This window comes from Selaginella moellendorffii, unplaced genomic scaffold (assembly GCF_000143415.4).
Source record: "Selaginella moellendorffii unplaced genomic scaffold, v1.0 SELMOscaffold_169, whole genome shotgun sequence".
In the NCBI taxonomy this organism is placed as follows: domain Eukaryota; kingdom Viridiplantae; phylum Streptophyta; class Lycopodiopsida; order Selaginellales; family Selaginellaceae; genus Selaginella; species Selaginella moellendorffii.
Window position 1 is genome coordinate 96,439 of NW_003314429.1, and position 26,285 is coordinate 122,723.

Here is a 26,285-nt window from a genome sequence, read left to right on the forward strand (position 1 = left end):
AGAGCTACTGCGTGAGCGATGAAGGATTCCGCCAAAAGGTTTCTCCTCCTCCCTTTCTCCGGCCTCCTGCCATCGTCAATCTGCGTCCTCCTCGCCGCCGCGCTCGTCTTCTTGGCAGCTCTCACGATCCCAAACCTGGGACTGGGATTCTCACCGCCGCTGGAGCTCCTCCTCATCCATCCCTACGCGCCGATCGCTCAATCGCCTGGGAATCTCTCCACCGCCGCGCCACCGAGCGATCCAGGTAGCCGATCGGTGCCAAATCTTGCTCAAAATATTTCGGTGCCAGCTCGAGGAGGAGGAGGAAGAGGAGGAGGAGGAGGAGGAGGGGATTCCATCGATCGCGAGGCGCGAGTGTGCGATCTCTACACAGGCAAGTGGATGCCGGATCCGCGCGGTCCCCTGTACCGCAACGATGCGTGCCCCATTCTTTCGCAGGCACAGAACTGTCAAGGGAATGGAAGGCCGGACAGAGATTACGAGTCTTGGAGATGGGTGCCCGATGGCTGCGGCCTTGCGCGCTTCAACGCCACCGAGTTCTTGCGCATCATGCGAGGCAAGGTCCTGGGATTCGTGGGCGATTCCGTGGCCAGGAACCAGATGGAATCGCTCATGTGTATCCTAATGCAGGTAAGAGGATCGTTCTAGCTCTTCTTGCTTCTCGCTTTCCTGGATTGATCTAGCTAGTTCTCATTTGCTTGCTCTCCTAGGTAGCCAGTCTCGATCGCGATCAATGTAGGTACTCTTTTTCCTGATCGGAGTAGTAGATGCTAGATGGTTTTTTTTCCTCTCTTTCTCTCGATCGCGGACTAACTGTGAGCTTCGATTACCACACCAGGTGGAGAACCCCGTGAACAAAGGCAATAAGAGGATGCAACGCTGGTTTTTCCGCTCGAGCAAGGTCACCATCGTCCGGATCTGGTCGTCATGGCTGGTGAAATCCACACCCGGCGACGCCTCGGTGAAGAGCGCAACGAGAATTCACATCGATCAACCCGACGCCAACTTCATGGACTTCCTTCCCAGCGTGGACGTGCTCGTCATCTCGTCCGGCCACTGGTTCGTGAAGAAGTCGGCGTTCATGCGGGGTGGCCAGGTGGTGGGAACTCAGGGGTGGCACAGGCCGAACGCGACCATGACCACCAGCAAAGCCTTCGCAGCGTCCATGACCACGGCCCTCACCGCCATCGCCGCCAGCCGGAACTACAAGGGACTCACGGTTTTTCGGACGTTCTCGCCGGATCACTACATCGGGGGGTCGTGGAACACGGGAGGGTCGTGCACGGGGATCACGAAGCCTCTCACGGACAACGAGGTGAAAAGGATTGGCAGCAGCGTCTTCACGAGCGAGATGAGGCGGATCCAACTCGAGGCGTTCGCGGAGGCGAAGAGGAACGCGAGCGGAGGAGGAGCCAGGCTCGTGCTCATGGACGTGACTCGGGTGTTTGAGTACCGGGCAGACGGGCACCCGGGATCGTTTCGAAGCAAAGATCCCAGCGGCAAGGTGGCGGCGCAGGACTGTCTCCACTGGTGCATGCCTGGACCTGTCGATACGTGGAACGAGTTTTTGCTCCACATCATCGTCACGCACAAGATCAACACGGCGGCTTGATCCATCATCCATTCTTTCGGGAAGCTCTCCAATCCATCTGTAAGTTTTGATTCTTTGCAAGGGAAAGAAAGTTGCTACGAGACGATGCTGGCGAGCATCATGTAAGGTGCTGAATTCCCCGGCTCTAGCTCCGATGCGTTCTCGGCTGCTCGAGCTGCGAGCTCGGCCTCGCGGTGGAGCTTGCAAGCGCTGAGCATCGTCTTCCACGAGACGGCCTCGGGAAGAAAAGGCATGGTTTCTACGAGCTCCTGTGCGTCGTCAAGCCGGCCCGATCGACCGAGAGCGTCCACCATGCATCGATACTGCTCCCTCGTCGCCTCGATTCCATAGTCGCTCGCCATGGACAGGAAGAAGCTCCGGCTCTCCTCCACCATTCCCAAGTGGCTGCGCGCTGCCAGGACGATCGTGGCTGCGACCTCGTCGATCTCCCAGCCTTCGTGGCTCATGATCTGGAAGAAGCCCATTGCCCTCTTCCTATCGACGCTGTAGCCAGTGAGCATTGCGTTCCAGGAGATGGTGTCGCGAGCAGGCATTGTGTCGAAGATCCAACGCGCTTCGTCCAGATGCCCCTTTTGGGCATTCACTGCGATCATGGCGTTCCAGGCTATAAGATCTGTGGCTGGCATTTTCTGGAAGAGATCTCTAGCCTCGACAAGCTTCTCGTGGCGAGCGTATCCAGTGACCATGATATTCCAAGCTAGAATGTCCCTGAACTCCATCGAATCGAAGAGTTTTCTGGATTCTAGCAAATGCCCTCTCTCGGCATATGCAGAGATCATCAAAGTCTGGATCACAACGTCCAAATGCTGCATCGAATCCATAATGTTTTGAGCCTCCTCGAGAATCCCGTGCTGGACGTAGCATTTGATCATCTCGGTTTGCGAGAGCATGTCGTGCTCGTCGCGCTGGATGGAATCGAAGACCAGCTTTGCTTGCTGGATCATCCCGGCTTGCGAGTAGGCCGCGATCATCAGGGTCTTAGCAATCACGTCCCTCTCGGGCATCGCATCAAACGCCTCCTTGGCGTCGGCGAGGCTGCCATCGCGGACAAGGGCGTGGAAGAGGGCATTCCACGTCACCGTGTGTCGCTGTGGCATTTTTGCAAAGACAAGCCTGGCTGTGCCGAGGTGGCTCGCCGCGTCAGCTAGCGCTTGAAAGAGAGCCGTCCACGTCACTACGTTTCTCTCCGGCATGGAGTCAAACTCCTGCTTGGCCTCGTCCAGGTGACCGTTGGCGGCCAGTCCCGACATGAGGCTCGTCCATGTCACTATGCTTACGAGAGGCATCTTGTGGAACGTGGCGCGGGCACCAGCCAGCTGTCCCTCTCGTGCGTAGCCAAAGAGTATAATATTCCACGTCACTAAGCCACGTCCGCGTGGCATCTCATCGAACAAGCTTTTAGCACGATCAAAATGACCAGACTGGGCATATGCTGAGATCATAGTGTTCCAAGAACGCTCATTGTAACAATCTAGACTGTCATACGAATAATTGCCATAAGTTGTTAGGGCACTGGAGTTAGAGCTAGTGATATGATCTGATATGGACCTTTGGCCTTTCTCAAGCAAAACGTTGAAGAGTTTTTCGGCTTCCTCAAGATGCCCAGCTTGGGCATTTGCTGAGAGAAAAGCGTTCCACACGACTGTGTCGTGTTGTGGCATTCTAAAGAATGTGGCAGTGGCGGAAACAAGGTCTCGGTTCTCTGAGAATGACTGAAGCAAGATGTTCCAGGAATAAGAATTGCGTTGCGGGGTGGACTCGAAAACTTGGAATGCCTCCGCTGGGCGATTGCAGCGTCCATACATGAGGACGAGGAGATTGGCGAGGAAGGTGTTGGAGCTGTGGCGGCTGTGGATGATAGCGGCGTGGGCTTCTCTCCCGCGCAAGAGATCCCGGGCATCGATGCAGCTCCTCACTGCCTGGGCGAGTCGATCCTTCTCGCCCACCATGGTGGAGATTAAAAAAAACGAGCAGAGAATATGCGACGCATCGCTCTGGGCCTAGGTTTTGGTTTTGATGCGTGGCGGAGCTGGGAGGTGGAGCGTCTGGAATGCAGGGCATGCTGCGCCACGATCTTCTCGCCGGCACTGATGTCACAACAGCTGCTCCTGGCGATTTCCTCCATTTCAAGGCTCACGTCCCTCTGCGACATATCTGGGTACGCAATCGATCGATCACTCCATCCCTATTCATCCATGATTCTCGATCGAAATCTCCTCTCACAGGTGGGAAACAAGCACTGGCGGTACTACCAGTCGGGACCAAAGCTCTTGCCGCCTTTGGTGTGCCTGGGAGGGACTTCCTCCACTGCCGAGGTCTTCTACAAGATTATTCTCTCCCTCTCCGCCAAGGTATTGCTCTTCCTTCGTTCTTCTTCCTTTTGTTCATGCATTTTGTTGTTTAGAGACGTTGTAAACGTATTTTTCGATTCTTCTTTCAGGGCTATCACGTAATTGCTGCTGATGCTCCTCCCGTGTGGAGTCACCAGGAATGGATCGCTTCGTTCGAGAAGTTTTTGGATCAAATTGGTGCACACCATGTAAGTATGATACAAGGTGTGCTTCCGGAATTTTTCTAATGTTTCTCTCTTTGGTTTTTGTTAAGGTTCACTTGTATGGTACTTCTCTCGGTGGGTATTTGTCGCAGCTATTTGCTCAGCAGCGTCCGAGGAGAGTAAAATCGCTACTTCTCTCAAATACGTTCTTGGAAACACACACTTTTGCTTCAAAAACTTCTTGGAAACCATTGTGAGTAAGAACTTTCTGCTGTTTTTGATCAAAGACTTCGCTTCTTACAGGATAAGTTGGACGCCCGAGTTCATGCTAAAGCGATACATCCTCTCAGGAATTCATGAGGGGCCGCAAGAACCTCTCATTGCCGATTCAATAGATTTCGTGGTCTCCCAGGTATGTGCCTCATTTTGAGGAACTTCATATCCTACGTTTCGATTCCCGACAGTTCGAGACCCTTTCCCGCGAAGATCTCGCATCACGCTTGACACTCAACACGTCTCCTGCTGCAGTAGGCCAGATCACACTCCCGGACTCGTGCATCACCATCATGGACGTAAGCATTCCCGCCTTTCGAGACATTTACTAAAGCTTAACTTACAGACGAATGACTACTGTGCCATCCCGCAGTCTCTCAAGGACCAAGTGGCTGCCAGATATCCCACCGCCCGAAGAGCCATGCTAAAGTCCGGTGGAGATTTCCCCTTCCTCTCTCGAGCAGCCGAAGTTTCACTTCACGTACAGGTAGCAGCGATCTCGTCTTTTCCCCTGATCCTCGTAACTTTGCCTCGCAGCTCCATTTGAGGAGAGTGGGAGTGGAAGGCGTTCCCGACGCTCGTCCAATCCCATCCCCTGGGAGTGGTGGAAGCGGGGACTCCGCCGGCGACGATCAATACCAAGGCCGGAGCCCCGACGGAGACCGAAGCTCTGCCGCGAGAGACGAGCCATCTTCGAGCAGTCCAGCAGCCACCGACCGGAGCTTCTCTCCAAACGCCACGGACTCGTTCAAGCGACTCGGTCTCGCAAATCACCTCCAGGCCGACTTGCAAATCTCTCACCTCTTTTCTTTGCTGTGTTTGTTAGCCGCTGTACAAGAATTTTGGTTTTGTTCGCCAGTAGCTACTTGTCCGAGCTTGAAAGTTTGATCGTTTTCTTTGTTCTTGTAATTTACAACCACCTTTTTTTTCTACCAATCACAAGTTGGTTTTAGTAACCCTACCACCTTTTTTTCATGCGTACCTACCTTTATCCTGCCACCTTTTTTTCATGCGTACCTATCTTTACCCTACCACCTTTTTGCCCAAGCCCTACCACCTTTTTACCACCTTTTTATGACACGAAACGTGCCCTTTGTCGCAACGCTATGACATTGCACATGTTAAAGAGCGTGGAAAGTTTCAATACTCAATCAAATCCGTGTTGTGCACTACTTGCAAAATTCTTTCCTCATCGTCAAGTGACGTTACAATGGAAAATCGTTGTTAAAAAAGAATACTCGCGTGTCGGGTTAGCGGCCAAGACTTGGAAGAATAGGAGGGAACGCGACGATTTCCCGTCAACACCAAACCGTTGGAATTGCTGGTGGCGGTGTTCTTGAGCTAGATCTCTGCTGTTCTTCCACCAGATTCAAGGCCTGGAGCAGCTTGGGCCAGCTCTCGCTCACGCCCCCGCGAACATCAAAATTGACCAGCTTCCCCTGCTTGCGGTAGAAATCCTCCACTGGTTTGCTCTCCTCGTCGTAAACCTGGAGCCTCTTCTGGATGCTCTGCTCGGAATCGTCCTTCCTCGTCACCATCTTGTCCAGGCACTGGATCGGCGGAGGAATCGCTGGCATCCTCAGATCGCCCACTGAAACATCGGCCATGCTGAACACTCGCCCACACTCTCCACACACCCTCCGGCCCAGGCACTTCTGGATCAACACCTCGCGCTCCTGGGCGAAGTTCACAGCTACGTGAACGTCCGCTATCTTGTCTAGCACGATCGCCTGGTTCACCGTCCTGGGGAATCCGTCCAGGATGAATCCCTTGTCGCCCCTGGCAGCCCCCGCCTGGAGCCGCGAGTGGAGCAATTCGAACACCTCCTCGTCGCCCAGGAGCTTCCCCTTGCTCACAACCTCGGCGATGCGCCGGGACATGGAGCTCACCTTCTTCATCTCCTCGCGGATCAAATCGCCAGTGGAGATGTGAGGAACGTCGAGCAGCGCCGCGAGCTTGATCCCAAACGTCCCCTTGCCGGCTCCCGGCCTCCCCAGCAACACCAAATTGAGCTCTCGCTGCTTCCGCGGCTCCTCCTCCATCGCCTTGCAAATCTCCGGCATCAAACCTTGGTGGTGATCCTCCTGCGAGATCGGTGGCAGTGGAAGCGGATCCACGATCGTCTTCTTCTTCTGGCAGTGGCCCATCCCGGACAACCTGTTAGCTATCCCAGAGATCTGGGGCATTGCTCGTCTCCCTGCTAGCGCCATTGTGTCTCTTCCTTTTCCGATTAGGCCACAAGAAAGCCCTCTCTCTCATATACACGGAAAAAGGGCAGTAAAGGAATATCCCGCGTGGCTTGACCGGTCAACAGTCGGCGGGGGGTCAACCATCATTCGCGGTCAAAAGCGCGCGCGTGGAAGAGAAACGTGGAAAGTGCTTTTACCACTAGAAGTTACCAGTGACGTCGTAGTCTCACCCACGCCACGGCACCGACCACCGCGCCGCCCAGATGGCCTACGTGGCTTATGGTGGATGCCACCTGGCAAGCAGACAAACAAGCAAGCCATTAGAGAACGCTTCCCAAAACTTTGGAAGAAACCACGCAAGAGAACTTACATCGGAAACTCCCCACAAATCCTTGAGGATCATGTAAGCTCCCTGTGGAGTGAGCGATCGCGTCAAATTCTCACAGCATTGGAATGGGAAAAACAAAAACTTAGGAAAGATCGATCGCTTACAAACAGGGCAGCTGGGACTGGGAAGAGGAAATCGACCAAGATGACGCGCGTTGGATTGAGCATGATGTTGAGGACCACCAGCGCGTTGATGGCTCCACTGGCGCCCTGTGGAAAAAACGTGTCGCGCATCAAACAGCACGCGAGAGATAGAGGAAGATCACGCTTTTCTCTCGACTCACCAGCGCTGGTGGGACAAATCGGGCCACAAAGGTGCTGTGACGAAGCCCCTGGGAAAACCAAAAAATGTGAATGACGATACGAGGATCCAGAAGAAGAATCGCTGCGCTTTTATCGAACCTTGAGCCAGGGATAGATGTAATAGCTATAAGCCAAGTGTCCGAAGGAGCTAACGAGGCCACCCGCAAAGTAGATCATGTAGAGCCTTTTGCTGCCGAATCTATAAGCGATCTGCGAAGCGGAGTGAGCACGCGAGAGAGAGCGAAGATCCGGATCGAAAGAGAACAGGAGAGATCACAAGACCTCGGTGCCAAAAAAGTATAGGCCGAGTAAGTTGGATGCCAAGTGCCAGAACTCGTTGTGGCTGAAGAAGTTTGTGACGAGAGTGTGGAGTCGGCCACTCAACACGTTGTGCATGGAGATCTGAGTGTCACAATTGTCACGAGAGAATTTCTAGCAAAAGAAAAAGAGAGAAAGAAACCGACCGTGAAATGCTCGGTCATGAAAACCGGGTCGAAAACCTTCCACAGGAAGAACACCGAAACGTTGGCACCGATCAAAGTCCACAAAGCAACATCGGGTCGAGCGTATCCTCCACCCCTGATAGAGTTCCAAGAAAAATAAACATCACCCTCGAAGAAGATCATAGAAGATCATAGCATAGGAAAAAAACGATCTTTGTTACCCTGGCAAGCGGCCGAGGCTGGAGTATCTCCAGCGCTGCGAGAAGCGATTCACAAGCCGGTTCCATTCTCGCACGGCGGGCTGCAACTCGGCTGGGATCTTGAGCTTGCTTCCCTGGAAACTTGTCCGAAACTGGCTGCTGCTCGTCCGCGTCGCGTGAATCCAGCAAGTGAGAGGCCGCCATTCGGTGCTCGTGGCGATCTTTGATGTGCCCAAGAAACCACTCACGCTCGTCTTACCAGCGGTCGCACAGATTCTGCGCACTGCCGCCATTTCCACCCTAAACGAAGACCAAGCTTTTGGAATTCCAGGAAACCTTTGTATTGTTTTGCAGTCTCGAGAGAACGAGAGTTCGCTCCAAATTCCACCATTTCGTTTCCTCTCCCGCGGAATTGGAGAGCGAAAAGAATCTGAAAGGTTGGCACCGATTAGAAAAACTGGCTTTTTGGTTCGAGGAAGCCTCACACGCTATGAGATAGATCGAGAGATGTCCGCTGTTCCTTCCAGAAACTTAGATTTTGGAGAGAAGAACAATGCAAGTGGAGAACTTCTTGTGCTGGATCATTGCTTTCGAATTCGCGCTTTTTATTTACATCGATTTGGCGAAGAACATCATGGGAGGATTGGATTCGTGTTGTTGGTGGAGTGGCATTGGATTTGGAGTGACGAGACGAGGAGCTTGTGTGTTTTCCTAGCCCTGATCGCTTCGCGTCCCAGTGTTCGTGGAGGCCGATCTTCTCCTGTGCCTTCCGCGTCTACGCCTCTGCGAAAAAAGAGATTTTTGAGTCAAGTTCCACTGGACGATTGGGTGATCTTACTCCTCGCCCTCGGCGCCGCCTCCGCCGGCGCATCAAAGAGGGGCTTGTCGACGCTGTTCTTGCGGGTCGCACCATTTCTCCTGTCCTCCCAAACTCTAGCAATGCTTCGCCATAGTTTTCTCCAGCAATGTATATCCCCGGAACAGCCGCGACCCTTGGATCTGCCACGTCACTGATTAGATCAGCCACGTCAGCGATCCCCGGAACAAAACCCTAGGCTCGTACGGAGCTTATTAACTGGAGTTTTAAACTCTTTTGGGCGAGGGAGGAGCGAGGAATAGATTCGGCATGGGGAGCGCGCGGCGGCCCAAGAATCCCATCCAGGCGCTCGTCTGGAGGATCCAGCGCCAGAATCCCCGCGTCAAGGCCGCGCTCCTGGCGCTGGCGGCAGTGATTGGGATCGTCTTCCTCAGGTATGTCGTCAAGGATCACGACACCCTCTTCGTCGCCTCCGAGTGCGTCCACGCCCTGGGGATCGTCATTCTCATCTACAAGCTCCAGAAGGAGAAGAATTGCGCCGGTAAGGATCCATGGAGCGATCGATCGATTCGATCGCTCATTAGCTACAGCTAGGGCCGCGTCAAATCACTTAAATAACTTTCTTACAAGTGTGTGTTTCTCGTGTTTCTTAGGTGTGTCTTTGCGATCGCAGGAGCTTACAGCGATTTTTCTTCTCGTCCGGCTCTACTGCTCCACTTTCATGGAGCAAAACATCCACACTTTCCTCGACACGGCCACGCTCCTCGTCACGGCCTGGGTGATTTATATGATCCGGACCAATCTCAAGGCAACTTATGTCCAGGAACTCGATAACATGCCACTCTACTATGTGGTAAGCTTTGTTTTTCTCGTCCGGGACTTGAGTTCTATCACTCCTTTTTGGTTTTCCTTTCAGCTGGCTCCATGCGCAGTGCTCGCTATCCTGGTTCATCCTCTCATCCGGTACCACCTTATCAACAGAGTTTTGTGGGCGTTTTGTGTGTATTTGGAGGCCGTCTCCGTGCTGCCTCAGCTTCGGGTGATGCAAAAGGCTAAGGTAGGCCAATTCTCTATGTTTCTTCGCTCACTTATCTTGGATTTGATCCACAGCTTATAGAACCCTTTACTGCGCTCTACGTTTTCGCCCTTGGGGTTGCAAGATTTATCAACTGTGCGCATTGGCTGCTCCAGGTATGAATCTCATTGCAAGACAAGAGGAAGGTCATGTAAAAAAACGCATTTTTCTTCTCCTTTTGCAGCTGATAGATGGACGTGGCTACCTCTTCTACACGCTGGGAACGCAGCTCAAACACCGGAGCTTGATTCCTTATGGCTTGTGGCCTGCCATGGTTGTGGTCGCCGAGATTGTCCAGACATTCATCCTTGCCGATTTCTGCTACTACTACGTAAAGAGGTATGGATCAAAAGAAGAAAAAAGCCATTTTTTCCATGAAATTTACGATTTCTTTGTTTGTGACAGTGTGGCGGAGGGCCAGATGATGATCCGGTTGCCTTCAAGTGTCTAGAATTTCATTTGGTTGTACAAGTCTTTTCTCCTCCTTTAAACTTTCTTAAGTTAACTTAAAATGGCCGATTAAAAGAGTACCTTTAGGGCTAGCTAGCTAGGGCAATTTGGATTGAGCGCCATGGAAGACAAGCAGCTGTTGCTGGCGCAGTTCATGGAGGTGGTAGGCGAGCCTGCCGATCGCTGCCACCAGTTCCTCGAGGTTTGATCCCTCCCTGATCGCTCTTCTTGAAGGAAATGCCGAGTGATTTTGTGTAGGCGACGAACTGGCAGCTCGAGGAAGCGATTCAGCTCTTTTTCGCTGGCGGAGGTGTCGAGATTGGAGCTCCGCCTTTAGCAGCGGAGCCCCCGCCAATGAGCAAGCCTGTCCATGCGGAGCCACCTCCAGTAGTGCTCCCTTCTCCAAGGTGAGAGTTTTCCTTCGTTCTTTCTCGTTCCTGGATGAAAAGAAAGGATTTTTTTCCTCTCAGTGGGGGAGATGACTACGTTCGTCCACCACTGCCTGTGAAACGCGAGGCCTTGTACGAGGATATCTTCCAATACAGGTAAGAAAACGAAGATCACCATCTCCTTTTCTCATTCTCTTTGGATGGTTTTCCAGAGCACAAAGAAGGGCGCAAGCAGGTCCCGTCCAGCCGACTCCTGTGGATGCTTTCCGGAACTTCGAGGACGAGTTTAACTCCAGAATCGCCAAGCCCTCCCCTGGGAGCTCTCCCGTGGGTGCCAAAGCTCCAACGCTTGCGTCCCTGTACCGTCCGCCACTGGAGCTCAACTTCGAGGGAAGCTTCGAACAGGTACGAAGGACGCCACTTTTCCCAGACGAGACCATCTTTCTCCGCATGTTTAGGCGAAAGCAGAAGCAGCCAAGCAAGGAAAATGGTTGCTCATCAACTTGCAATCCCATACAGAGTTTGCGAGTCATATGGTATGATTATAGCTCCACAAGTAAGCTTGCAAACTGTGTTTTCTCATCTACGAGCTGATGCTTTCTGTGTAGCTGAACAGAGACACCTGGGCACACGAGGCCGTCAAGGACACGGTGAGGATAACCTTCGTCTTCTGGCAGGTATTTGTGATGTTTGATAGCATTCGTGGCCTCACTTCTTCTTTGCTGGTTTTAGATCTACGATGACACCGAGGAAGGAAAGAAGGTGTGCACGTACTACCGCTTGAATACCATGCCTACCATTCTGGTGCTGGATCCTTTAACTGGCCAGAAGATGAGATCCTGGGAGGGTATGGTAGGCGCGGAGAGACTGCTCGAGGTATATGTTTTATTCACCACTTTCTATAGAGAGTTTTCTATAGAGACTTACAACACTTTCAGGATCTTGTCCAATTCATGGATAGAGGTCCCATGGAGAACCACACTCAAAAGCGACCACGAGATGTGGAACAACAGCAACAGCAACAGCAACAGCAGCAGCAGCAGCAGCAACCACAACAGCAGCTGGATCAAGGTAGAGCTCGACGCTGAGTTGCCAGCAATCTTTTCACTTTGTTCTTGGCAGGCCCGGCTGATACCGACGAAGACAAGGAACTCCAGCGGGCCTTGGCAGCTTCGTTGGAGAGCCAAACCGAGCCTTCTTCGGCGGCGGAGCATGTCAAGGCCCGCGGCAGCAAGCATCCAGCGCTGCCGGACGAGCCCAAGCCCGAAGAGCCAGAAACTTGCCGCGTTGGAGTGCGTTTTCCCGATGGCAAGAGGGGCCAGCGGAGGTACTTTCGATCCGATCCACTAACTGTAAGTGGAAAACCAGCGATGTTCTTCCTTTCTCGCTTCTCATGTTGGTCGTATCGTGTATGAGCAGTACCTCTGGTCGTATTGCTGCTTGAACGTGGAGGAGGCCGCCAGCGGCAGAAAGTTTCGCCTCACGCTCACCATTCCTGGTGGGAGGTCTCTCGAGTACGATCCCAGCATCACCATCGATGAAGCAGGTGTTGCCAACGCCATACTGAACATGGCATGGGATTGATCGCTAGTTTTCTTTTCTCCTTCGCCTGTATCTGGCAATCATCTCAACGCGTAGTCAGTCGTAAGAACTCTTTCAATCAAAACATGATTTTTAAGGCTTTTGTTTTGCAAACCTGGTAATCATTCTGTCCGAGGACGAGCGCCCCGTGAGTCGGCAGTCATGAGTCGACAGTCAGACACAGATAGCTCCAAAAGATACCTGAAACTCCAGACACGATAAATTCCTCTGCAAAGCTGCTACCAACGCGCTCTGGTTCTTCTGTATATTTCAATGTAGCCAGCAAAGAACTTCCAGGTTTGGCGATGGAGAAGGTCCCGCTGCTGCTGCTTGTAGCGATGGTGGTGCTAGCAGCAGCAGCACTTCCGGTTCTGGGACAAGAAGTAGAAGCTGAAAACGAGGCGTTCGATCCAAACGACGACTTCGAGTTCCAGATGAAGAAGCCGAAAATTCTCGTCAAAGGCCATGTTGTCTGTGATCGATGCTGGCACGGACGTGTTGGCAACATGAGCCTCCCTCTCCATGGTACGCAAGAAAACCATCTTTGGTAGAAGTTTGAGAGAAGTTCTTCGTTCTTGTGTCGAGCAGACGCCGAGGTAGGCATCAAATGCGTGGACCTGTATGGATTCGTGACCTTCTCCGGCGTTGGATACACCAACACTCACGGCGTCTTCACCATTCCCATGGACGAGATTCCAGCCATCTTCGGCGTTAAGGGATGCAAAGCCAAGCTTCTGCGAGGCCCAAGCACCGGCGACTGCGATGAGGTGAGCTCCATGGGAGATGGTCACACGGGAGCTCCGCTTCTACTCGTCCACAAATCCCTGCGAGAGGTCGTGTTTACTTCCGGTCCCTTCGCGTGCCGGCCTCTCAAACGTCCGGGAGCTTGCAAAACCGCCGCTGCTCCTCCTCTTCCTCCTCCGCCAGTTTACAAGTACTCGTCACCACCGCCACCGTTCAAGCACGTCCCAAACCATCATCCACCCCCGCCAAGCGTTCCCAGCTACCATTCTCACACTCCTCCGCCTGTTTCTCACCATCCGCCACCACCATCTCCACGACCAGTTGCTCCTCCAGTTTCTAAGTCGCCGTTCAATCCATACATTTACAAGTCCCCACCCCCACCACCTCCAGCTCCTGTGAAATACCATCATCCACCTCCGGCTCCAATCTACTTCCGCAAAACTCCACCTCCGCAGATCCATCCTTCACCACCTCCTGTAACTTCTCACAAGTATCCGCCTCCAATGGCACCTCAGAAGCCATTACCACCACCTCCTGTAACTTCTCACAAGTATCCGCCTCCAATGGCACCTAAGAAGCCATCGCCACCACCAAGTAGCAAGCCGCCACCTCCAAAATCATCACCTGGGCCTGTTACAAAGCTTCCACCTCCACTTTTCTACCACTCTCCTCCACCACCACCTACGTATCATAATCGATCTCCACCACCTGTTCCTGCCAAGTCTCCTGTTCAAGTGCCACCTCCTCATGCCTACAAGTACTCTTCGCCTCCGCCGCCACCGAGAAGCATCACCTGGGATTTCGGAGTCAAGCGAGGAAAGTTAGCCATAGATGCCTCTGAATTGCCAGAGGAAGATATAAACGACTGAAGTACCTCGAAAGATGACCCCGGCTTGGAGTAAGCTATGCACAGCTGAGAGGCCAAGAACACCGATAAAAATTTAGTTCTTTGGAGTTTGATAAGGCTTTGAACAAAATGCTTGTTCAAAGACTTGCGTACCTCTGCAACTGTGAGACACTTGAATTATTTACAAATGCTTCCTACATCCTACCTATCCCGGGAACTTACAGATCACAAAAACAAAATGTTGTGACGCATTTTATCGCCGTCCGCAGCCATCACTTGAGGCGAGAGACGAACTGACCAAGATTATACTCCTCGTGGTATAGTGACTGGTCCCAGAGATCCTCCAAAGAGCTTAGCATCGACTTGAGTCCTTTGCCGCCTTTCGAGCCACTCGATCCTGCAGCCTCTTCCTCCTTATCCTTGCTCGTACCTGGGACATTAGCCTGGACATATACAAACCAGAGATGTTAGTAGTCAGTGACTGGAAGCCTGTGTGTCTGGATACCTTCTTCCCGTCAAAGGTAAACAAGTCGAGAAGCTGGCCTGTGTCCATACTGCTAATGCTCGCGTTGTCCGCATTGATAACCGTGTTCGCAATGGAAAGCTTGAAGCGTTGAAGGTTCATGACCTTCTCCTCTAAAGTTCCACGCATTATCAGTCTATGCACGTTAACCACCCGCCGTTGTCCAAGCCTGTGAGATCTGTCCATAGCCTGTAGAAAGAACATTGATATCGACACTGTTGCATCTCTGATCAAGTTACCTGTAAATCACGCATAGGATTCCAGTCATGCTCCATAAATACAACCGTGTCTGCTGCTGTAAGGTTTAATCCCAAGCCACCCACTTCACAATGAATAACCATCAGGCCCCGAGAACAAGTAAAATGCCGACGCTGTACCATGTGTAGTGAGAAGAAGCACGTCTATTGTTGGATCAGAATTGAAAGCCTTCACAATCTCAAAACGCTTGCTAACGTCAACGGAGCCATCGAGCCTCATGTATGTCACACTGAATATAAAAACAAGCGCTAGTTAGCCGGAGCTGAAAGAACACACTAACCTTTTCATGTGTGTTTGAAACAAATCCTTTTCAATAATGTCAAGAAAACCCTGCCAAATCGATGATAAGCACTTACGCCTCTTCATTTACCTTTACCTTTAGTTGTGCAAAGATCAAAACACGATGTTGTCCCCCGGCAGTAGAATTATCGCCGTTGCATTGACCGATGCCACATTCTTCGAGAATATCTCGCAAGGCCAGAAGCTTTGGCGAGTTTTGAATATCATGTATATCCATGCTGCCATTCTCCTCATTGACGTTCTCTGACAGAGGTCCGTCTAGGACAAGAACAGGATGACTGCAAACTTTTCGCAGGTATTGCAGAGCCTGAGAAAAAGAAAATAGAAGATCAACTACACGCTAGTGAAGCACAATAAAAAAAAGACCTGAAAGACGTGCGTAGGAGCTGACGTGTTTCCTCGGTCATCAGCATTTCCACCGTACGCCTCAACCATGGTGGCCACATTCTTCTTGGCTTGAGAAAAGGCAAACTTTTCATAAAGTTTCAGCTGAAGCGGACTCAAGTCACAGTAACGGTCTTGAATAATTTTGGGAGGTAAATCCGCTAGCACTTCATCTTTTGTCCGGCGCAACAGAAAAGGCATGACCTGAGTTATAACAGGATGAGCGAACGTAGTGACAAGGACGAAATGTACCTGCTTGTGCAAGGCCTCCATGGCTAACACCCCGGCCTCAGCTTCTTTCGCGGAACATTTCGGATCTCTTGCAGCTTGCAACGGTTTCCCATAGCTACCATGGAACTGGAACAAGATGCCGTCAAACACAAGAAAAACAATTATACGTCAGCTAAACCTGGCGTTCAGTTCCAAGGAAACCCGGCATAAGAAAATCAAACAATGACCATAGTTCTAGTACATTGTTCTGAAATCAGAGCTTGGATTAGTTGCGTTTAAGAAGCAGCGTCGACATTTACCTGAATAGGAGTACCGCTGAGAATTAATCTGTGCTCGGCTTGAATTCTCTTTACAGCCAGAGTGATTTTGGACTTCCCGCTTTTGATGATGTGTCCTTCATCTAGGATGCAGAAGTTCCACTGTATTTGGCTCAGATGCTCGATGTCCTTTCGAAGCACATCGTAAGATGTGATTATAATACTGTGAGCCGAGAACTGATTGCGCAAGTATAACCGATCCTGAGGTTGCCCCACATACTGCAAAGGTTTCAGAAGTTCGGCCGGTATGAACTTCTCAATCTCGTATATCCAGTGACCCACTAATGTTGGTGGGCATACTATCAAAGATAACGTCGACTCTTTCCCCTGGCCAGCAGCAATACGCTCAGCCATATCTGAAGCAACAATCGCAGAAGCTTGAAGGGTCTTTCCCAGACCCATGTCATCGCACAAAACACCATGGAGCTTAAAACGCTTTAAGAAAGCTAGCCAGTTGATACCTTCTTGTTGATACCTGGTTAAAAGGACATCGGTCAGTACAACCAACGAAAGCGAGCTAGGAGACAAGTACCTGCGTAGCGGAGTTTTTAAATCAAACGCCAGCTTATAGTCGTCGACGCGACTATTATCCAGTAATTGTTCCAAAAACCTGGCATCGTCTGAGTTACTTAGAGAGGAGATACCTTCTGGCTGTGGTACCCCTCGAGCAAGTGGAAGAAGTGGAACCAAGGCGGCAAAACTGTGAGTCACGCTTTGCCTGACAACCTGGTTGCTGTCACCCATGCAGCCCAGCAACGGAACGATGAGAAACGGAGCGTATCCTACGAGTTCCATTCCCATGCCTTCGACAAGAAACGTCACCAGCATCCCTGCTCCTTGTCTTGCCTCCATAGATGTACCATCAGTAAGCATTGGCATGGCTTTTGCTAGGACAGCAGTCATGATCGTCTCTTTCAAGGTTCGGGCCATCGCTGTGATACATCTTGACGCACCACACCTTACAGCCGCATGACGATGTCGAACGCAGCCAAATATTGCAGGGAGGAGTGTTAATATCCTCGATTGCATGGCATTTTTTAGGAAAGGAGCAGTAACGCGTATAAGCTGCAGGTTGGTTTAGAGCGTCATCAGGAGAAAAGGGAATGAGAAAACAAAGATAAGCATACCTGCAGGTTGTTAACAAGCGCTTGAGGATCGGCAACTGGTTCTACTAGAAACGCATCATGAATATGACCAGGATCGGAAGGCTTGATTACTTCAGTTAGGCAGTCCCAGAGCCTCGGAAGCTTTTCGAAAAGAGAATCACCAAACCTCTGGCAAAGCGCCTTAAGTGCCAGTTCTGCACCACGTCTCGTAATTATTCCTTCAACCTTTGCTTTGTCGTCAATGGAAGCAACTTCCATCTTTCGTAACGCAGTCGATGAAGATTTCAATGAATAGTCACCATCATCGAAGGTCCAGGACGAGTTCGCTTCAGTCGCCAATGGAGTTTCAAGCTGATCAGCACATGCCATGGTAGACAGGTTTTTGATAAGCTTGTCATTAGGACACGGTTTCCGACCAACACAGTGTCCAATCACTTCTGCCAAAGCTTCTCCTGCGCACTGCTGCAGTACTTCCTCCTATAAAAACAATTAAACAAGTTGCAAATTACTCTGAAGAAGCTTCCGTATTCACCTGTTCACGCTTGACGGAGCCCATCAAAGGTTGGATGATAGGATTCAGCTTCGACGGTAGCTCGCCCATCCATACGACCACACTAGCCATCAAAGCCAAAACTGTGCCATGCAGATTAACCTGAGGCAAGAATATAGCCATCAGCAACTGAATGCAACATAGTGACCAAAAGTTACCTGAACACATTTTAGATAGCCTGCGGTAGCAAGAAGACGCTGTCGAGCAGACTCCATCATGTCTCGAGCGGAGCAAGTTTTCTCATCGGAAACTGCTCCATTGCATTCCTCCAAAGGAATAAACTTCATTGCAGCGTCTATAGCAGCTTCTACGGACATGTTTTCCACTGGTTGCAAGTCCACTGGTAATCCAAAGTTCGAAGCCTCAGCATGCTTAACGAGTGCGGCAACTTCCGCCCTCATCTTAGCGTAAGTCCTCGAAAGTTCCGCGTAAGGCAAAGAAGAGTCCGGAGTCGGATGCGAAGGCTCAATTTGTAAAAGGAGCACTTGTAAATATGATGTTAGAGGTCGAAAAGCAGAAATCACCGGCGCCTTCTTCTCAACAGGAAAGGATCTTACTTCCTTGAAGCATGATATAAGAACCATGGATGCGACCTGTGAAATAAAGATTAATGAAAGGTGATCGACAAAACCTTGAATAAACTATACACACCTGTCTCTGGATACCTGAGGGTGAATGTAAAGCTTGGTTTAGAGCCTGAAATATAAGGTCCAGCATTGAACCAGGTACGTTCCCAGCCAAAACTCCCAAGGCAGATGTAGTGGCAATCCTCATATATACAGCAGAATTCTCTCCGTCAGCACCAACAACTACTTTCGGAACCACGTCAGAATGTTTTTGGGCTTCTGGACCATGCGAGTGAGACTCTCCTCGGCTTATAAGTTTAGATGCACTTAGCTTAGCCACCACTTTAGAACGGCTTCCTTTTGGTAGAGACGTGGGCGAAAACATATTCGAGGCTTCCAAAGAAGCACCAGCCGCGGTGCTGGCAAGCTTCAGCCACGTTGGAAAGAAGGATAGCGTCGATGGTTGCAAATGCGAATGTGAACACTGCAAGCATATGTTAAACAATAGTAATATTTATAATCAGAAAACAAAAGTACTACCTGAATCAATAGACGCCAGACGCGCCCAGAACACTGCAGAATTTCTTCGTTTGATTCCATAAGCAAATTCTGAAAGACCATGCGCAGCATATCGTCAAGGATGCGTAGAGCCCAACATGTCGATCCCGACTCCAGTAATTGCTCCTAACACAGAAGTTATACCAGCAATTACGAAATCTTGCGAAGAACGTACCAGAGTTCGAATAGCAGCATATCTCACAGATGAAATATTATGCCGCATAAAAGGCCAAAGCCGGGGGGCTAAGACAGATAAATCATCCAAATCCTGTTGTTGCTCGTCCAGAGCCATGTCCGCATTCAAGTCAATCGAAGAGGTAGAATTCAGTGGAAGTAACGCTTCAGGCTGTGAATAAAGCTCAGCCAGAAGATGCATTACACTGCAGAGACAATACATTAGTCTCAAGCGTAAACATCTTTTACTAGACCAACCTGTTAGTCGAAGGACTCAAGTCATCCAGATCAAGTAGAATATCCCACAGCAAGATCAGGATAGTTTTTACCAGATGACTCGCATGAGTCACAATTGCGCGGGCAGCTGGAAACAAAGCGTCTGCTGCAACTGATCTCACGTCGTCATCAGGATCTTCAAGTCCAGCTATACAGGCAGGTAAAACCCGAGGAAGAAGTTCACCTATCATTTCCTGCATGTAGCAGCAACAAAACTTTCAAAATAAATAAAACCCCTTATGAAAACACTTAAAACGTAGAAAACAAAGACTACCTGTCGGACTGCCACCAGGTACTTGATGCCCAATAAACTGCCATGTCTGACCTCCCACTCTGAACGCCGCTGTAAATAGCTTATACGGACAAGCATTGTCAAAATCAGTATGAAAATTCAGGTATGAGTTGCACCGTGAGATTACCTGCATCTGAAGAAGGATACTGAAAGTTTCATGAACTAGTGGCGAATGCATTTGCTTGAGCACCGCACCCAGAACTTGAGCACAAGTTTCTCGCACAGGCGCAACCACTTGGTCCGAAACAAAGTCACCAAATCTAAAAACCAAAAAACAAAATATAAATAAATAAATAAATAAAAAGATACACGCGATGACTTACCGATCAAGAGAAAAGATACAAATAAGCCGAATAGTGCAATCTTGAAGAAACTCCGAGTTTGCTCGCCATGCTTCTTGTGCAGCAGCCACTTCTTTAGAGATACATGCCGCTTTCGGGTCATTCTCTGTTGAGGCGACCCCTTTGACCTCTGGAACGTCTTGGTTGAGATCTAGCTCCCCTTTGACAGCAATATCCTTCCGGTCATTCGTGTTCTCCATTTCCTGTTCCTCAGTCTTCGGCTGGTCAGATACAATCTCCTCTGCTTCGCTTTTCCCGTCGAAAACTAGTTCCATCTTCTCTGCATCACGCTCCATCTTGTCTCCGCCCTTCTGTTCCTCCTTTTTAACGTCGGAAACTAGTTCGTTCTTTTGCTCCACCTTTGTTTCCTGAGAAGGCTCCAATTTAGTATCAACAACTGCCTCCTGGCCTTTGGTCTCCACTCTGTTTGCTGTAAATGTTGAAGATGTTTCAGGAGCAGTTACGGCAGCAGAAGCTGCTTGTGAGCTTAATATTTCTCTAAGCGCCATGATACTACCATGGCGAATTTCCCAGACTGCGTATGACAAAAACCAAAATGGTCATTGACGCTCCCAAAATTGCAGACACACAAATTACCAGGATCGAAAATATCATGCATGAGAGCCTCCACAAAGCGGGAAAATGGCCAGCGACCGTCGGCAAAAATGTCCTGACCGTCCTCCTCTAGCACAGAATCTAACACGAGCTGCGAAAGCACCGGTTAGCTACAAACAACGAAGCGCTATAGAATACCTTATCAGTTTGTTGTTGTGATTGCTCATTCACAACAGATTTAGGACGCTTGTTACTAGGCTCTTCTAGCTCCGCTTCCTCCTTCGATCCATCTTTGACAAAAAATTTAGCTTTGCGTTTAAGCATGTTCTTCTCTCTCGCACTTAGTGTCCTTGGAAGGACACCCGGAACCATGTTGGCAACCAATTGTTGAACTTCCTGCCGCTGGTACACATGATTGTGAATGCTACTATCGCCAACTGGTGTTCTCTGCATCATGAGATCCTCGTCACGAATCATGTCATTAACATCGACGAACTCGTCTAGTCCTGACCAAAAGAAAAGACATATTAAGTCGGCCTTTCTCCGACGATACAAGTAAAGCTTTTACCCAGTCGGCGACGCAGATTTTGCTTTTGGTGTGCCAGCCTTTCCACTGAAGTCTTTGTACTGTCGAGCGAAACATCAAATTCCTAGTATGTACAAAGCGTCGGCCAAAGGACTAAACAACACAAAAACTTCTAAAGATGCCAACCTGACCACCGGATGCAAGCAATAGCCGGCCCGACTCCAAAACCTTGTGAACATCAAACCTGGCGATAAAACCACCGTTAGGCGCAGCGCAAACACGATGTCGGAGAAATGTACCTACTGAACGCCAGGCCTGGCGATGGCTGCTTCTCCCCGCTAGCCGTCAAGACATTCTCTAGATTCAAAGTGGTGCACCCCATCCTTTGGATGTTCTTCTGTGCTCTAGCGACAAGCTCCCTCACAGTTACATGACTCACATTCTCGGCGATGGATCCAATTGCATGAGCGGCGGCCACACGCGTTTCCCAGCTCTTGCTTCGGAGGAAGTGCCCAACCTGTCACAAAGCCAAGTTTGTAGCGCGCATGAATGGAAAAGGCAGAAACAAACACACTCTTTTCAGGAGAGCTTGCAATTCAGTGGGGTGCTGCTTCGCAATCTCGCCAATCTGCTTCGCAGCAGTGAGCCTCGTCGCGGAAGTGGATCCAGCTGCGAAATTCCATTCACAAACACAAAGAGATCGGCAAAAAAGTACGAAAGAGGGACGAATTCACGTACTGTCGAGGAGCGTCAGCAGCCGATTCAACCGAGACGATTGCTGCTGCTGCTGCTGCTGAGCCATGCCGCCCCACCCTAGTCCGCTCCAATCGTCAAGAGCTGCCGATGGCGTCGCCTAGCCCAGCGGCACAAGCGCGCTGCCCTGCCCTGCCATCGCTGGAAGAAGCCCTAACCCTAGCCAAGCACCAATTAAATTTAACTCGTCATTCAAACGATCTTCCAATGTTCGCGAGGAGCACGAAGGGCCCAGCCTCGCCGGGAGGATCGAGCTCAAACATTCTATCGGCCGCACGCGCAGCGCGATCGAGATCGGGGTGGATATGGCACGCCGCCAGGAGCGTTCCCCAGGCGATGGAATCGGGGGCGTGTGGCATCTGGGCGATCATCCCCTCGGCCTCTTCCAGCTCCCCGGCGCGGCCGAGGAGATCGATCAAGCAGCAAAAATGCTCTCGCAGTGGCGCGACCTGGTAGTCGGCGATCATCGCCACGAAATGCTGGCATCCATCGCGGACGAGACCGGCGTGGTTGCATCCGCTCAAGATGCTCCCAAACGCGAGCTCGGTGGGCTGGAAGCCCTCCTGGACCATCGCACGGAAGAACTCCATCGCCAATCCGCAATGCCCATTGTGGGCATAGCCGCCAACGATGGAGTTCCAGGAGACTACGTCCCGCAGCGGCATGGAATCGAAGATCTCGAGCGCTCGATCCACCAAACCGTGATGAGAGAAAGCGCCCAGGATTGCGTTCCAGGATATCGTGTCGCGGCAAGGCATGAGATCGAAGCTCCTTCTCGCATCCCGCAAGAAGCCATTGAGAGCAAATGCATCGATAAGAGCATTCCAGGCAGCGGGATTCCTCTCCGGGATGCGATCAAACGCCGATTTCACCTCGTCGATTCGCAGCAGCTGTGCGAGCGCATGGATCCGCGACACCCAAGACGCGAGATTGTGATTTGGAGCGCGCTCAAACGCGATCAGTGAGTGCTCCAGCTCGCCATTGGAAACCAATGCCGCTGTCACCGTGTTCCAGCTCCCAGCATCCCTCGCCGGCATTCTCTCGAACATCTCCTTCGCTCCCGCCACACTGTCGCTCACTGCGATCATCGCATTCCAAGACACCACGTCGAGCGCCTCCATCTTCTCCAAGAACATCGATCGCGCAGTCTCGCGGCAGCCATTCTGGGCGAGCGCGACGATCATCGCAGTCCAGCACACGGCATTGTGCTCGGGCATTCGATCAAAAACTTCTCTCGCATCATCCAAGCTCTCGCTCTGCGCATGCGCCTGGATCATCGTCGTCCAAGTAACGATGTTCCGCGACACCGTCTCTTGGAAGATTTTCCTCGAATCGCCCACATACCCGGCCTGGGCATACCCCTGGCACAAGGCAGTCCAAGTGACAACGTCATGCTCTGGCATCATCTCGATCACTCTCTTTGCTCGATCCAAATGCCCACTCTCGGCCAGTCCCTGGATCACTGATGTCCAAGAGACAATGTTCCTCTGGATCAATCCCCCAAAGATCTCCCATGCTTGCTCGATCTGCCCGGCCTGGGCATATCCAGCAACGAGGCAGTTCCACACGGCCGTGACGACGATGCCACATGTGCGTGCCATCTTGTCCAGCATGGCGCTTGCCTCCCCGAGATATCCTAGGTGACAGTAGACGTGGACGAGCGTCGTCCACGTCACAACGTCGTGGTGTGGCATAAGATCGAATGTTCTTTCCGCCTCGCTGCAATCTCCAGATTGGGCATTTGCTGCAAGCCAGGTGTTCCATGAGACTACGTTTCTCACCGGCATAAAATCAAACAAGTTCTTCGCTTCATGCAACCGGTTGTGTTGCGCCATTGCTCCCATTGCGGTGTTCCAGGAAATCACATTCTTCTCCGGAAGCTTTGCGAATTCTTCTTTCAAAAGATCGACATCTCCCTGTTGGGCATACGCCAGGATCATAGTGTTCAGCGACACAATGTTCCATTTCGCCATTCGACCATAGGATTCCTTCGATTCATTCAAGCAGCCGTTTTGTGTGTAAGCTTGCATTATATAATTCCAGGTCACCACGTCTCTCTCGGGCATAGAATTAAAGACACTTCTCGCGTTCTCCAAATCCCCGGTTTGGGCATATGCCTGGATCATCGTCGTCTGCGACACTAAATCCCAGTGATTCATTCTGTTATACAAATCACTGGCTTGGTCGCAGTACCCATGCCGGGCATATCCAGTGAGAATGGCATTCCATGTAACACCGTCTCGGTGCCCTGCTAGATCAAACAAGTTCTTCGCTTCCTCCAAATGGCCTCGAAAGGCCATTGCTGTGATCATCGCATTCCACGAGAAAACATTCCACTGCGGAGTGCGATCAAAGCAAGATTTCGCGTCCTCGAGATGGGAGCCTTGCACAAATGCCGCTGTGAGGCAATTCCAAGACACGGAATCGCGCTCTTCCATCTGGAGAAAGATCTTCCTTGCCGAATCAATATGCCCATTCTCGGCATACGCCTGGAGGTAGATGTTCCACGAGAACTGGTTGGGCTGATCGATGCCGCTAAACACCTCCGCTGCGTCCTCCACGCAGCCGCATTTCCCATACATCTGGACCAGGAGGTTTGCGAGGAATTTGTTGCGCTTGCAGTGATCGATGCCCAAGATCTGGCTGTGCGCTCTCCTCCCGCGCTCCAAATCCCTGGCATTCCCACAATCTCGGAGGATCCGCGCAAGAGCATCCTGCTCGTCACGCTCGCAAGCCCTAATTCCACTCGAGAATCTTCTAACTGCAACGTGGAAGCTCGTGAGCATAGCCCGATTAGCATTCGAGCGGCATTTAATTCAACGGTGGAAACGCTGTCCACGTGGCAGAAAGATAAGCCCGCGAAGCGACGCTATTGGCCAGAAGCCCGTGTGTGGCGCGCACCGGCCCGTCAGGCGACGGCCGCAGCACAAGTTCCACCACAACAATACCCGTCACGCTCGTCCCCGCCCGTCACTCTCTATCTTCAAGAACCAAGGTGCGCTCTTTCTCTCCTCTATAACGCGGGCTCCTTTCTCCTTTCTCTCTTTGTAGCACCGACGAGCTTCCTTCGATCCCAATGGCGTCGATTCTCGCCGCAACGTCGTCGGCAGCGTCCGCTGTGCGTCTACCAATCGTCGCGGCATCGCCCACCAAGATCTCCACCAAATCCCTGTCCCCGGCACCGATCTCACTCGCCAAGAAGTTTGGTCTGTCCAGCAGCAGAGCTAGAGTAGTCGCCATGGCCAAGTACAAAGTCACGCTCAAGCTCGAGGATGGCAGCGAGAAAACATTCCAGTGTCCCGACGACGTCTACATTCTCGACGAGGCGGAGGAGCAATCCATCGACTTGCCAAGCTCTTGCCGTGCCGGCTCCTGCTCTTCGTGTGCAGGAAAGGTCGTCAGCGGCAGCGTGGATCAAACGGACCAGAACTTCTTGGACGACGATCAGATCGGGAGTGGATTCGTTCTCACTTGCGTTGCGAGGCCAACCAGCGACGTTGTCATCTTGACCCACCAGGAGGATAACATCTAGAGAAGGAAAAGTAATTTTTTCCTTCCTCTGGCTGTTCGTTCTGGGAGATCTGTCGTCGCTACTCTTTGCTGTATGATTTTATCTGTAGCCTTTGCAAAACGAAACGATCCTCACTTAGCTTATGATTCCGAATTCCCCAATGAATTGAATCCTTACCACCCGTGTAACTAGACTTCTCTCAGTCCTTTGCAACGTTGTTTACAGCGGCCTCCTTCTCTTTCACTGGCGTCGTCTCTAGGACCTCTGAAGGAGCTGGAGAGGGAGTCGTCTCTACCTCTGAAGGAGCTGGAGAGGGAGGCGTATCATCTCCCGACGATGAAGCAACGACCACAGAGCTGGGATTCACCTCTTCTGGCTTCGTCTCTTGCGCGTCTGCATTCTCCTTCTCTTGTTGCATAAGATTGAGCTGGGCTGTGAGCTCGTCCACCACAAAGTTCTCATTAACCGGTGGTGGTGCTCGTTTAGGCGCTGTTGAATAAGAGTAGCATTGCAACTTAGAAAACGATGTCTCAGAAGAACTTACACTCCGCGGGTTTCTTCAGCTCGTCCAGACCAATTTCCTTTTCCAAAGTTTGCTTGAATTCTTTCGAAACCTCCTGCAATTTACAAATCAATGAGCTCACATTTCTTTCTATCGTTCACCACACACGAACCTGGAGCTCCCGTATAGTTGGCTGAAATGCTCGCAATGACTGTCCCAGCGACCGGGCAATCTACACACACTGCTCCCGGCTTAGCGGGCTAAACATCCCCCAAAAGAAAGAACTCATACCTCAGCCAGGCCTTTCGGTCCGAACACGAGAAGCGCCACCACGGCAATGACGATAACTTCCGGAGCTCCAACACCAAGCAACGAAGATCTCACAACACCTCTGTAGGGCCGATTGGAGGATCTGTATCTAGCTACAAAGACGCGAAGAACATCAATGCCAGATATTTCATGATTTCCAGCGACGACCGACCTCTTGAGAGCAGCAACGAGCAATCCAGCTTATTTTGATGAACCCAGGAGCTCCAAGTGCTTGTGTAGCAGAGACCGGCCCTTGGAAAGATCAGCTTCGAGCAGCAAGCCCTGGCGCCTCCGCCACGACCCCTGGAGCTATGAATCGCTAGCCGGAACCCATTCCTAGAATGCTGCTCCGTCAAGGCAGCTCCAGCGCCAGCCAGCGGCGCCATCGCCACGGAGATCATGTTCTCCGTCCAGCCCAGGAACCCTAACTACAGGATGTAAGATTAAAA

General features: G+C 51.2%; 12 protein-coding genes across 12 annotated transcripts; 6 read left to right on the top strand and 6 right to left on the bottom strand.

The window, feature by feature from the left end:
- The first annotated feature begins 2 nt into the window (after positions 1-2).
- On the top strand, positions 3-1,689 carry LOC9638457 (protein YLS7). Its single transcript, XM_002993671.2, has 2 exons — positions 3-630; positions 839-1,689. The coding sequence occupies exons 1-2, from the start codon at positions 19-21 to the stop codon at positions 1,610-1,612; spliced, it is 1,386 nt and encodes a 461-aa protein (XP_002993717.2). The 5' UTR covers positions 3-18; the 3' UTR covers positions 1,613-1,689.
- On the bottom strand, positions 1,687-3,561 carry LOC112343601 (pentatricopeptide repeat-containing protein At1g09410, mitochondrial-like). Its single transcript, XM_024667347.1, has one exon. It carries the CDS (start codon positions 3,559-3,561, stop codon positions 1,687-1,689), a length of 1,875 nt encoding a protein of 624 aa, XP_024523115.1.
- A 62-nt stretch (positions 3,562-3,623) lies between these two features.
- Positions 3,624-5,308, top strand: LOC9638435 (maspardin). The gene is made up of 8 exons (XM_002993672.2): positions 3,624-3,770; positions 3,838-3,963; positions 4,053-4,151; positions 4,217-4,359; positions 4,410-4,518; positions 4,571-4,678; positions 4,726-4,866; positions 4,917-5,308. The coding sequence occupies exons 1-8, from the start codon at positions 3,663-3,665 to the stop codon at positions 5,265-5,267; spliced, it is 1,185 nt and encodes a 394-aa protein (XP_002993718.2). The 5' UTR covers positions 3,624-3,662; the 3' UTR covers positions 5,268-5,308.
- Positions 5,309-5,677: 369 nt separating this feature from the next.
- LOC9638436 (adenylate kinase) lies at positions 5,678-6,589 on the bottom strand. The gene has a single exon (XM_002993688.2). It carries the CDS (start codon positions 6,587-6,589, stop codon positions 5,678-5,680), a length of 912 nt encoding a protein of 303 aa, XP_002993734.2.
- A 20-nt stretch (positions 6,590-6,609) lies between these two features.
- Positions 6,610-8,248, bottom strand: LOC112343595 (RHOMBOID-like protein 12, mitochondrial). Its single transcript, XM_024667336.1, has 8 exons — positions 7,923-8,248; positions 7,723-7,837; positions 7,541-7,660; positions 7,358-7,468; positions 7,240-7,287; positions 7,061-7,165; positions 6,939-6,980; positions 6,610-6,861 (listed from the first exon to the last, which is right to left on the bottom strand). Exons 1-8 carry the CDS (start codon positions 8,192-8,194, stop codon positions 6,775-6,777), a joined length of 900 nt encoding a protein of 299 aa, XP_024523104.1. The 5' UTR covers positions 8,195-8,248; the 3' UTR covers positions 6,610-6,774.
- A 716-nt stretch (positions 8,249-8,964) lies between these two features.
- Positions 8,965-10,323, top strand: LOC9638458 (putative ER lumen protein-retaining receptor C28H8.4). Its single transcript, XM_002993673.2, has 6 exons — positions 8,965-9,259; positions 9,372-9,571; positions 9,635-9,775; positions 9,829-9,909; positions 9,978-10,132; positions 10,199-10,323. The coding sequence occupies exons 1-6, from the start codon at positions 9,028-9,030 to the stop codon at positions 10,242-10,244; spliced, it is 855 nt and encodes a 284-aa protein (XP_002993719.1). The 5' UTR covers positions 8,965-9,027; the 3' UTR covers positions 10,245-10,323.
- Positions 10,309-12,313, top strand: LOC112343593 (plant UBX domain-containing protein 7-like). The gene is made up of 10 exons (XM_024667331.1): positions 10,309-10,445; positions 10,502-10,650; positions 10,714-10,788; positions 10,845-11,037; positions 11,091-11,168; positions 11,241-11,309; positions 11,365-11,508; positions 11,571-11,703; positions 11,755-11,984; positions 12,052-12,313. The coding sequence occupies exons 1-10, from the start codon at positions 10,365-10,367 to the stop codon at positions 12,214-12,216; spliced, it is 1,317 nt and encodes a 438-aa protein (XP_024523099.1). The 5' UTR covers positions 10,309-10,364; the 3' UTR covers positions 12,217-12,313.
- Positions 12,314-12,397: 84 nt separating this feature from the next.
- Positions 12,398-14,012, top strand: LOC112343594 (extensin-1-like). Its single transcript, XM_024667334.1, has 2 exons — positions 12,398-12,738; positions 12,802-14,012. Exons 1-2 carry the CDS (start codon positions 12,519-12,521, stop codon positions 13,824-13,826), a joined length of 1,245 nt encoding a protein of 414 aa, XP_024523102.1. The 5' UTR covers positions 12,398-12,518; the 3' UTR covers positions 13,827-14,012.
- LOC9638437 (TATA-binding protein-associated factor BTAF1) lies at positions 13,955-21,678 on the bottom strand. The gene is made up of 28 exons (XM_024667330.1): positions 21,500-21,678; positions 21,336-21,430; positions 21,061-21,278; positions 20,948-21,005; positions 20,804-20,885; positions 20,434-20,741; positions 20,278-20,386; positions 19,663-20,215; positions 19,467-19,599; positions 19,322-19,390; positions 19,030-19,241; positions 18,773-18,977; positions 18,580-18,723; positions 18,125-18,523; positions 17,632-18,066; positions 17,456-17,575; positions 16,945-17,400; positions 16,350-16,882; positions 15,800-16,292; positions 15,679-15,747; positions 15,522-15,626; positions 15,252-15,473; positions 14,962-15,192; positions 14,866-14,915; positions 14,705-14,814; positions 14,567-14,649; positions 14,310-14,516; positions 13,955-14,247 (listed from the first exon to the last, which is right to left on the bottom strand). The coding sequence occupies exons 1-28, from the start codon at positions 21,561-21,563 to the stop codon at positions 14,077-14,079; spliced, it is 5,934 nt and encodes a 1,977-aa protein (XP_024523098.1). The 5' UTR covers positions 21,564-21,678; the 3' UTR covers positions 13,955-14,076.
- A 24-nt stretch (positions 21,679-21,702) lies between these two features.
- On the bottom strand, positions 21,703-24,300 carry LOC9638459 (pentatricopeptide repeat-containing protein At2g35030, mitochondrial). The gene has a single exon (XM_024667348.1). It carries the CDS (start codon positions 24,298-24,300, stop codon positions 21,703-21,705), a length of 2,598 nt encoding a protein of 865 aa, XP_024523116.1.
- Positions 24,301-24,488: 188 nt separating this feature from the next.
- Positions 24,489-25,213, top strand: LOC9638460 (ferredoxin). Its single transcript, XM_024667337.1, has one exon. The coding sequence runs from the start codon at positions 24,591-24,593 to the stop codon at positions 25,044-25,046; it is 456 nt and encodes a 151-aa protein (XP_024523105.1). The 5' UTR covers positions 24,489-24,590; the 3' UTR covers positions 25,047-25,213.
- On the bottom strand, positions 24,954-26,272 carry LOC9638438 (sec-independent protein translocase protein TATB, chloroplastic). Its single transcript, XM_002993691.2, has 5 exons — positions 26,009-26,272; positions 25,819-25,949; positions 25,700-25,759; positions 25,570-25,642; positions 24,954-25,514 (listed from the first exon to the last, which is right to left on the bottom strand). The coding sequence occupies exons 1-5, from the start codon at positions 26,235-26,237 to the stop codon at positions 25,225-25,227; spliced, it is 783 nt and encodes a 260-aa protein (XP_002993737.2). The 5' UTR covers positions 26,238-26,272; the 3' UTR covers positions 24,954-25,224.
- Positions 26,273-26,285: the final 13 nt, after the last annotated feature.

Coding starts and splice junctions, on each gene's coding strand:
- LOC9638458 (XM_002993673.2), top strand. CDS start 9,028: ATGGGGAGCGCGCGGCGGCCCAAGAATCCCATCCAGGCGCTCGTCTGG. Junction 9,260..9,371: donor GAAGGAGAAGAATTGCGCCG/GTAAGGATCCAT, acceptor CGTGTTTCTTAG/GTGTGTCTTTGCGATCGCAG. Junction 9,776..9,828: donor GGGTGATGCAAAAGGCTAAG/GTAGGCCAATTC, acceptor TTTGATCCACAG/CTTATAGAACCCTTTACTGC.
- LOC112343595 (XM_024667336.1), bottom strand. CDS start 8,194: ATGGCGGCAGTGCGCAGAATCTGTGCGACCGCTGGTAAGACGAGCGTG. Junction 7,661..7,722: donor TCATGACCGAGCATTTCACG/GTCGGTTTCTTT, acceptor TGTGACACTCAG/ATCTCCATGCACAACGTGTT. Junction 7,469..7,540: donor TATACTTTTTTGGCACCGAG/GTCTTGTGATCT, acceptor TCCGCTTCGCAG/ATCGCTTATAGATTCGGCAG.
- LOC9638460 (XM_024667337.1), top strand. CDS start 24,591: ATGGCGTCGATTCTCGCCGCAACGTCGTCGGCAGCGTCCGCTGTGCGT.
- LOC112343601 (XM_024667347.1), bottom strand. CDS start 3,561: ATGGTGGGCGAGAAGGATCGACTCGCCCAGGCAGTGAGGAGCTGCATC.
- LOC112343594 (XM_024667334.1), top strand. CDS start 12,519: ATGGAGAAGGTCCCGCTGCTGCTGCTTGTAGCGATGGTGGTGCTAGCA. Junction 12,739..12,801: donor CATGAGCCTCCCTCTCCATG/GTACGCAAGAAA, acceptor TGTGTCGAGCAG/ACGCCGAGGTAGGCATCAAA.
- LOC9638436 (XM_002993688.2), bottom strand. CDS start 6,589: ATGGCGCTAGCAGGGAGACGAGCAATGCCCCAGATCTCTGGGATAGCT.
- LOC9638457 (XM_002993671.2), top strand. CDS start 19: ATGAAGGATTCCGCCAAAAGGTTTCTCCTCCTCCCTTTCTCCGGCCTC. Junction 631..838: donor TCATGTGTATCCTAATGCAG/GTAAGAGGATCG, acceptor TTACCACACCAG/GTGGAGAACCCCGTGAACAA.
- LOC9638459 (XM_024667348.1), bottom strand. CDS start 24,300: ATGCTCACGAGCTTCCACGTTGCAGTTAGAAGATTCTCGAGTGGAATT.
- LOC9638438 (XM_002993691.2), bottom strand. CDS start 26,237: ATGATCTCCGTGGCGATGGCGCCGCTGGCTGGCGCTGGAGCTGCCTTG. Junction 25,950..26,008: donor CTCGTTGCTGCTCTCAAGAG/GTCGGTCGTCGC, acceptor GCGTCTTTGTAG/CTAGATACAGATCCTCCAAT. Junction 25,515..25,569: donor GCTGAAGAAACCCGCGGAGT/GTAAGTTCTTCT, acceptor CTTATTCAACAG/CGCCTAAACGAGCACCACCA.
- LOC9638437 (XM_024667330.1), bottom strand. CDS start 21,563: ATGGCTCAGCAGCAGCAGCAGCAGCAATCGTCTCGGTTGAATCGGCTG. Junction 21,006..21,060: donor CCAGGCCTGGCGTTCAGTAG/GTACATTTCTCC, acceptor TTTTATCGCCAG/GTTTGATGTTCACAAGGTTT. Junction 15,474..15,521: donor TGGAGGCCTTGCACAAGCAG/GTACATTTCGTC, acceptor GTTATAACTCAG/GTCATGCCTTTTCTGTTGCG.
- LOC9638435 (XM_002993672.2), top strand. CDS start 3,663: ATGCAGGGCATGCTGCGCCACGATCTTCTCGCCGGCACTGATGTCACA. Junction 4,519..4,570: donor TAGATTTCGTGGTCTCCCAG/GTATGTGCCTCA, acceptor GATTCCCGACAG/TTCGAGACCCTTTCCCGCGA. Junction 4,867..4,916: donor AAGTTTCACTTCACGTACAG/GTAGCAGCGATC, acceptor TTTGCCTCGCAG/CTCCATTTGAGGAGAGTGGG.
- LOC112343593 (XM_024667331.1), top strand. CDS start 10,365: ATGGAAGACAAGCAGCTGTTGCTGGCGCAGTTCATGGAGGTGGTAGGC. Junction 11,704..11,754: donor ACAACAGCAGCTGGATCAAG/GTAGAGCTCGAC, acceptor TGTTCTTGGCAG/GCCCGGCTGATACCGACGAA. Junction 11,985..12,051: donor TTCGATCCGATCCACTAACT/GTAAGTGGAAAA, acceptor GTGTATGAGCAG/TACCTCTGGTCGTATTGCTG.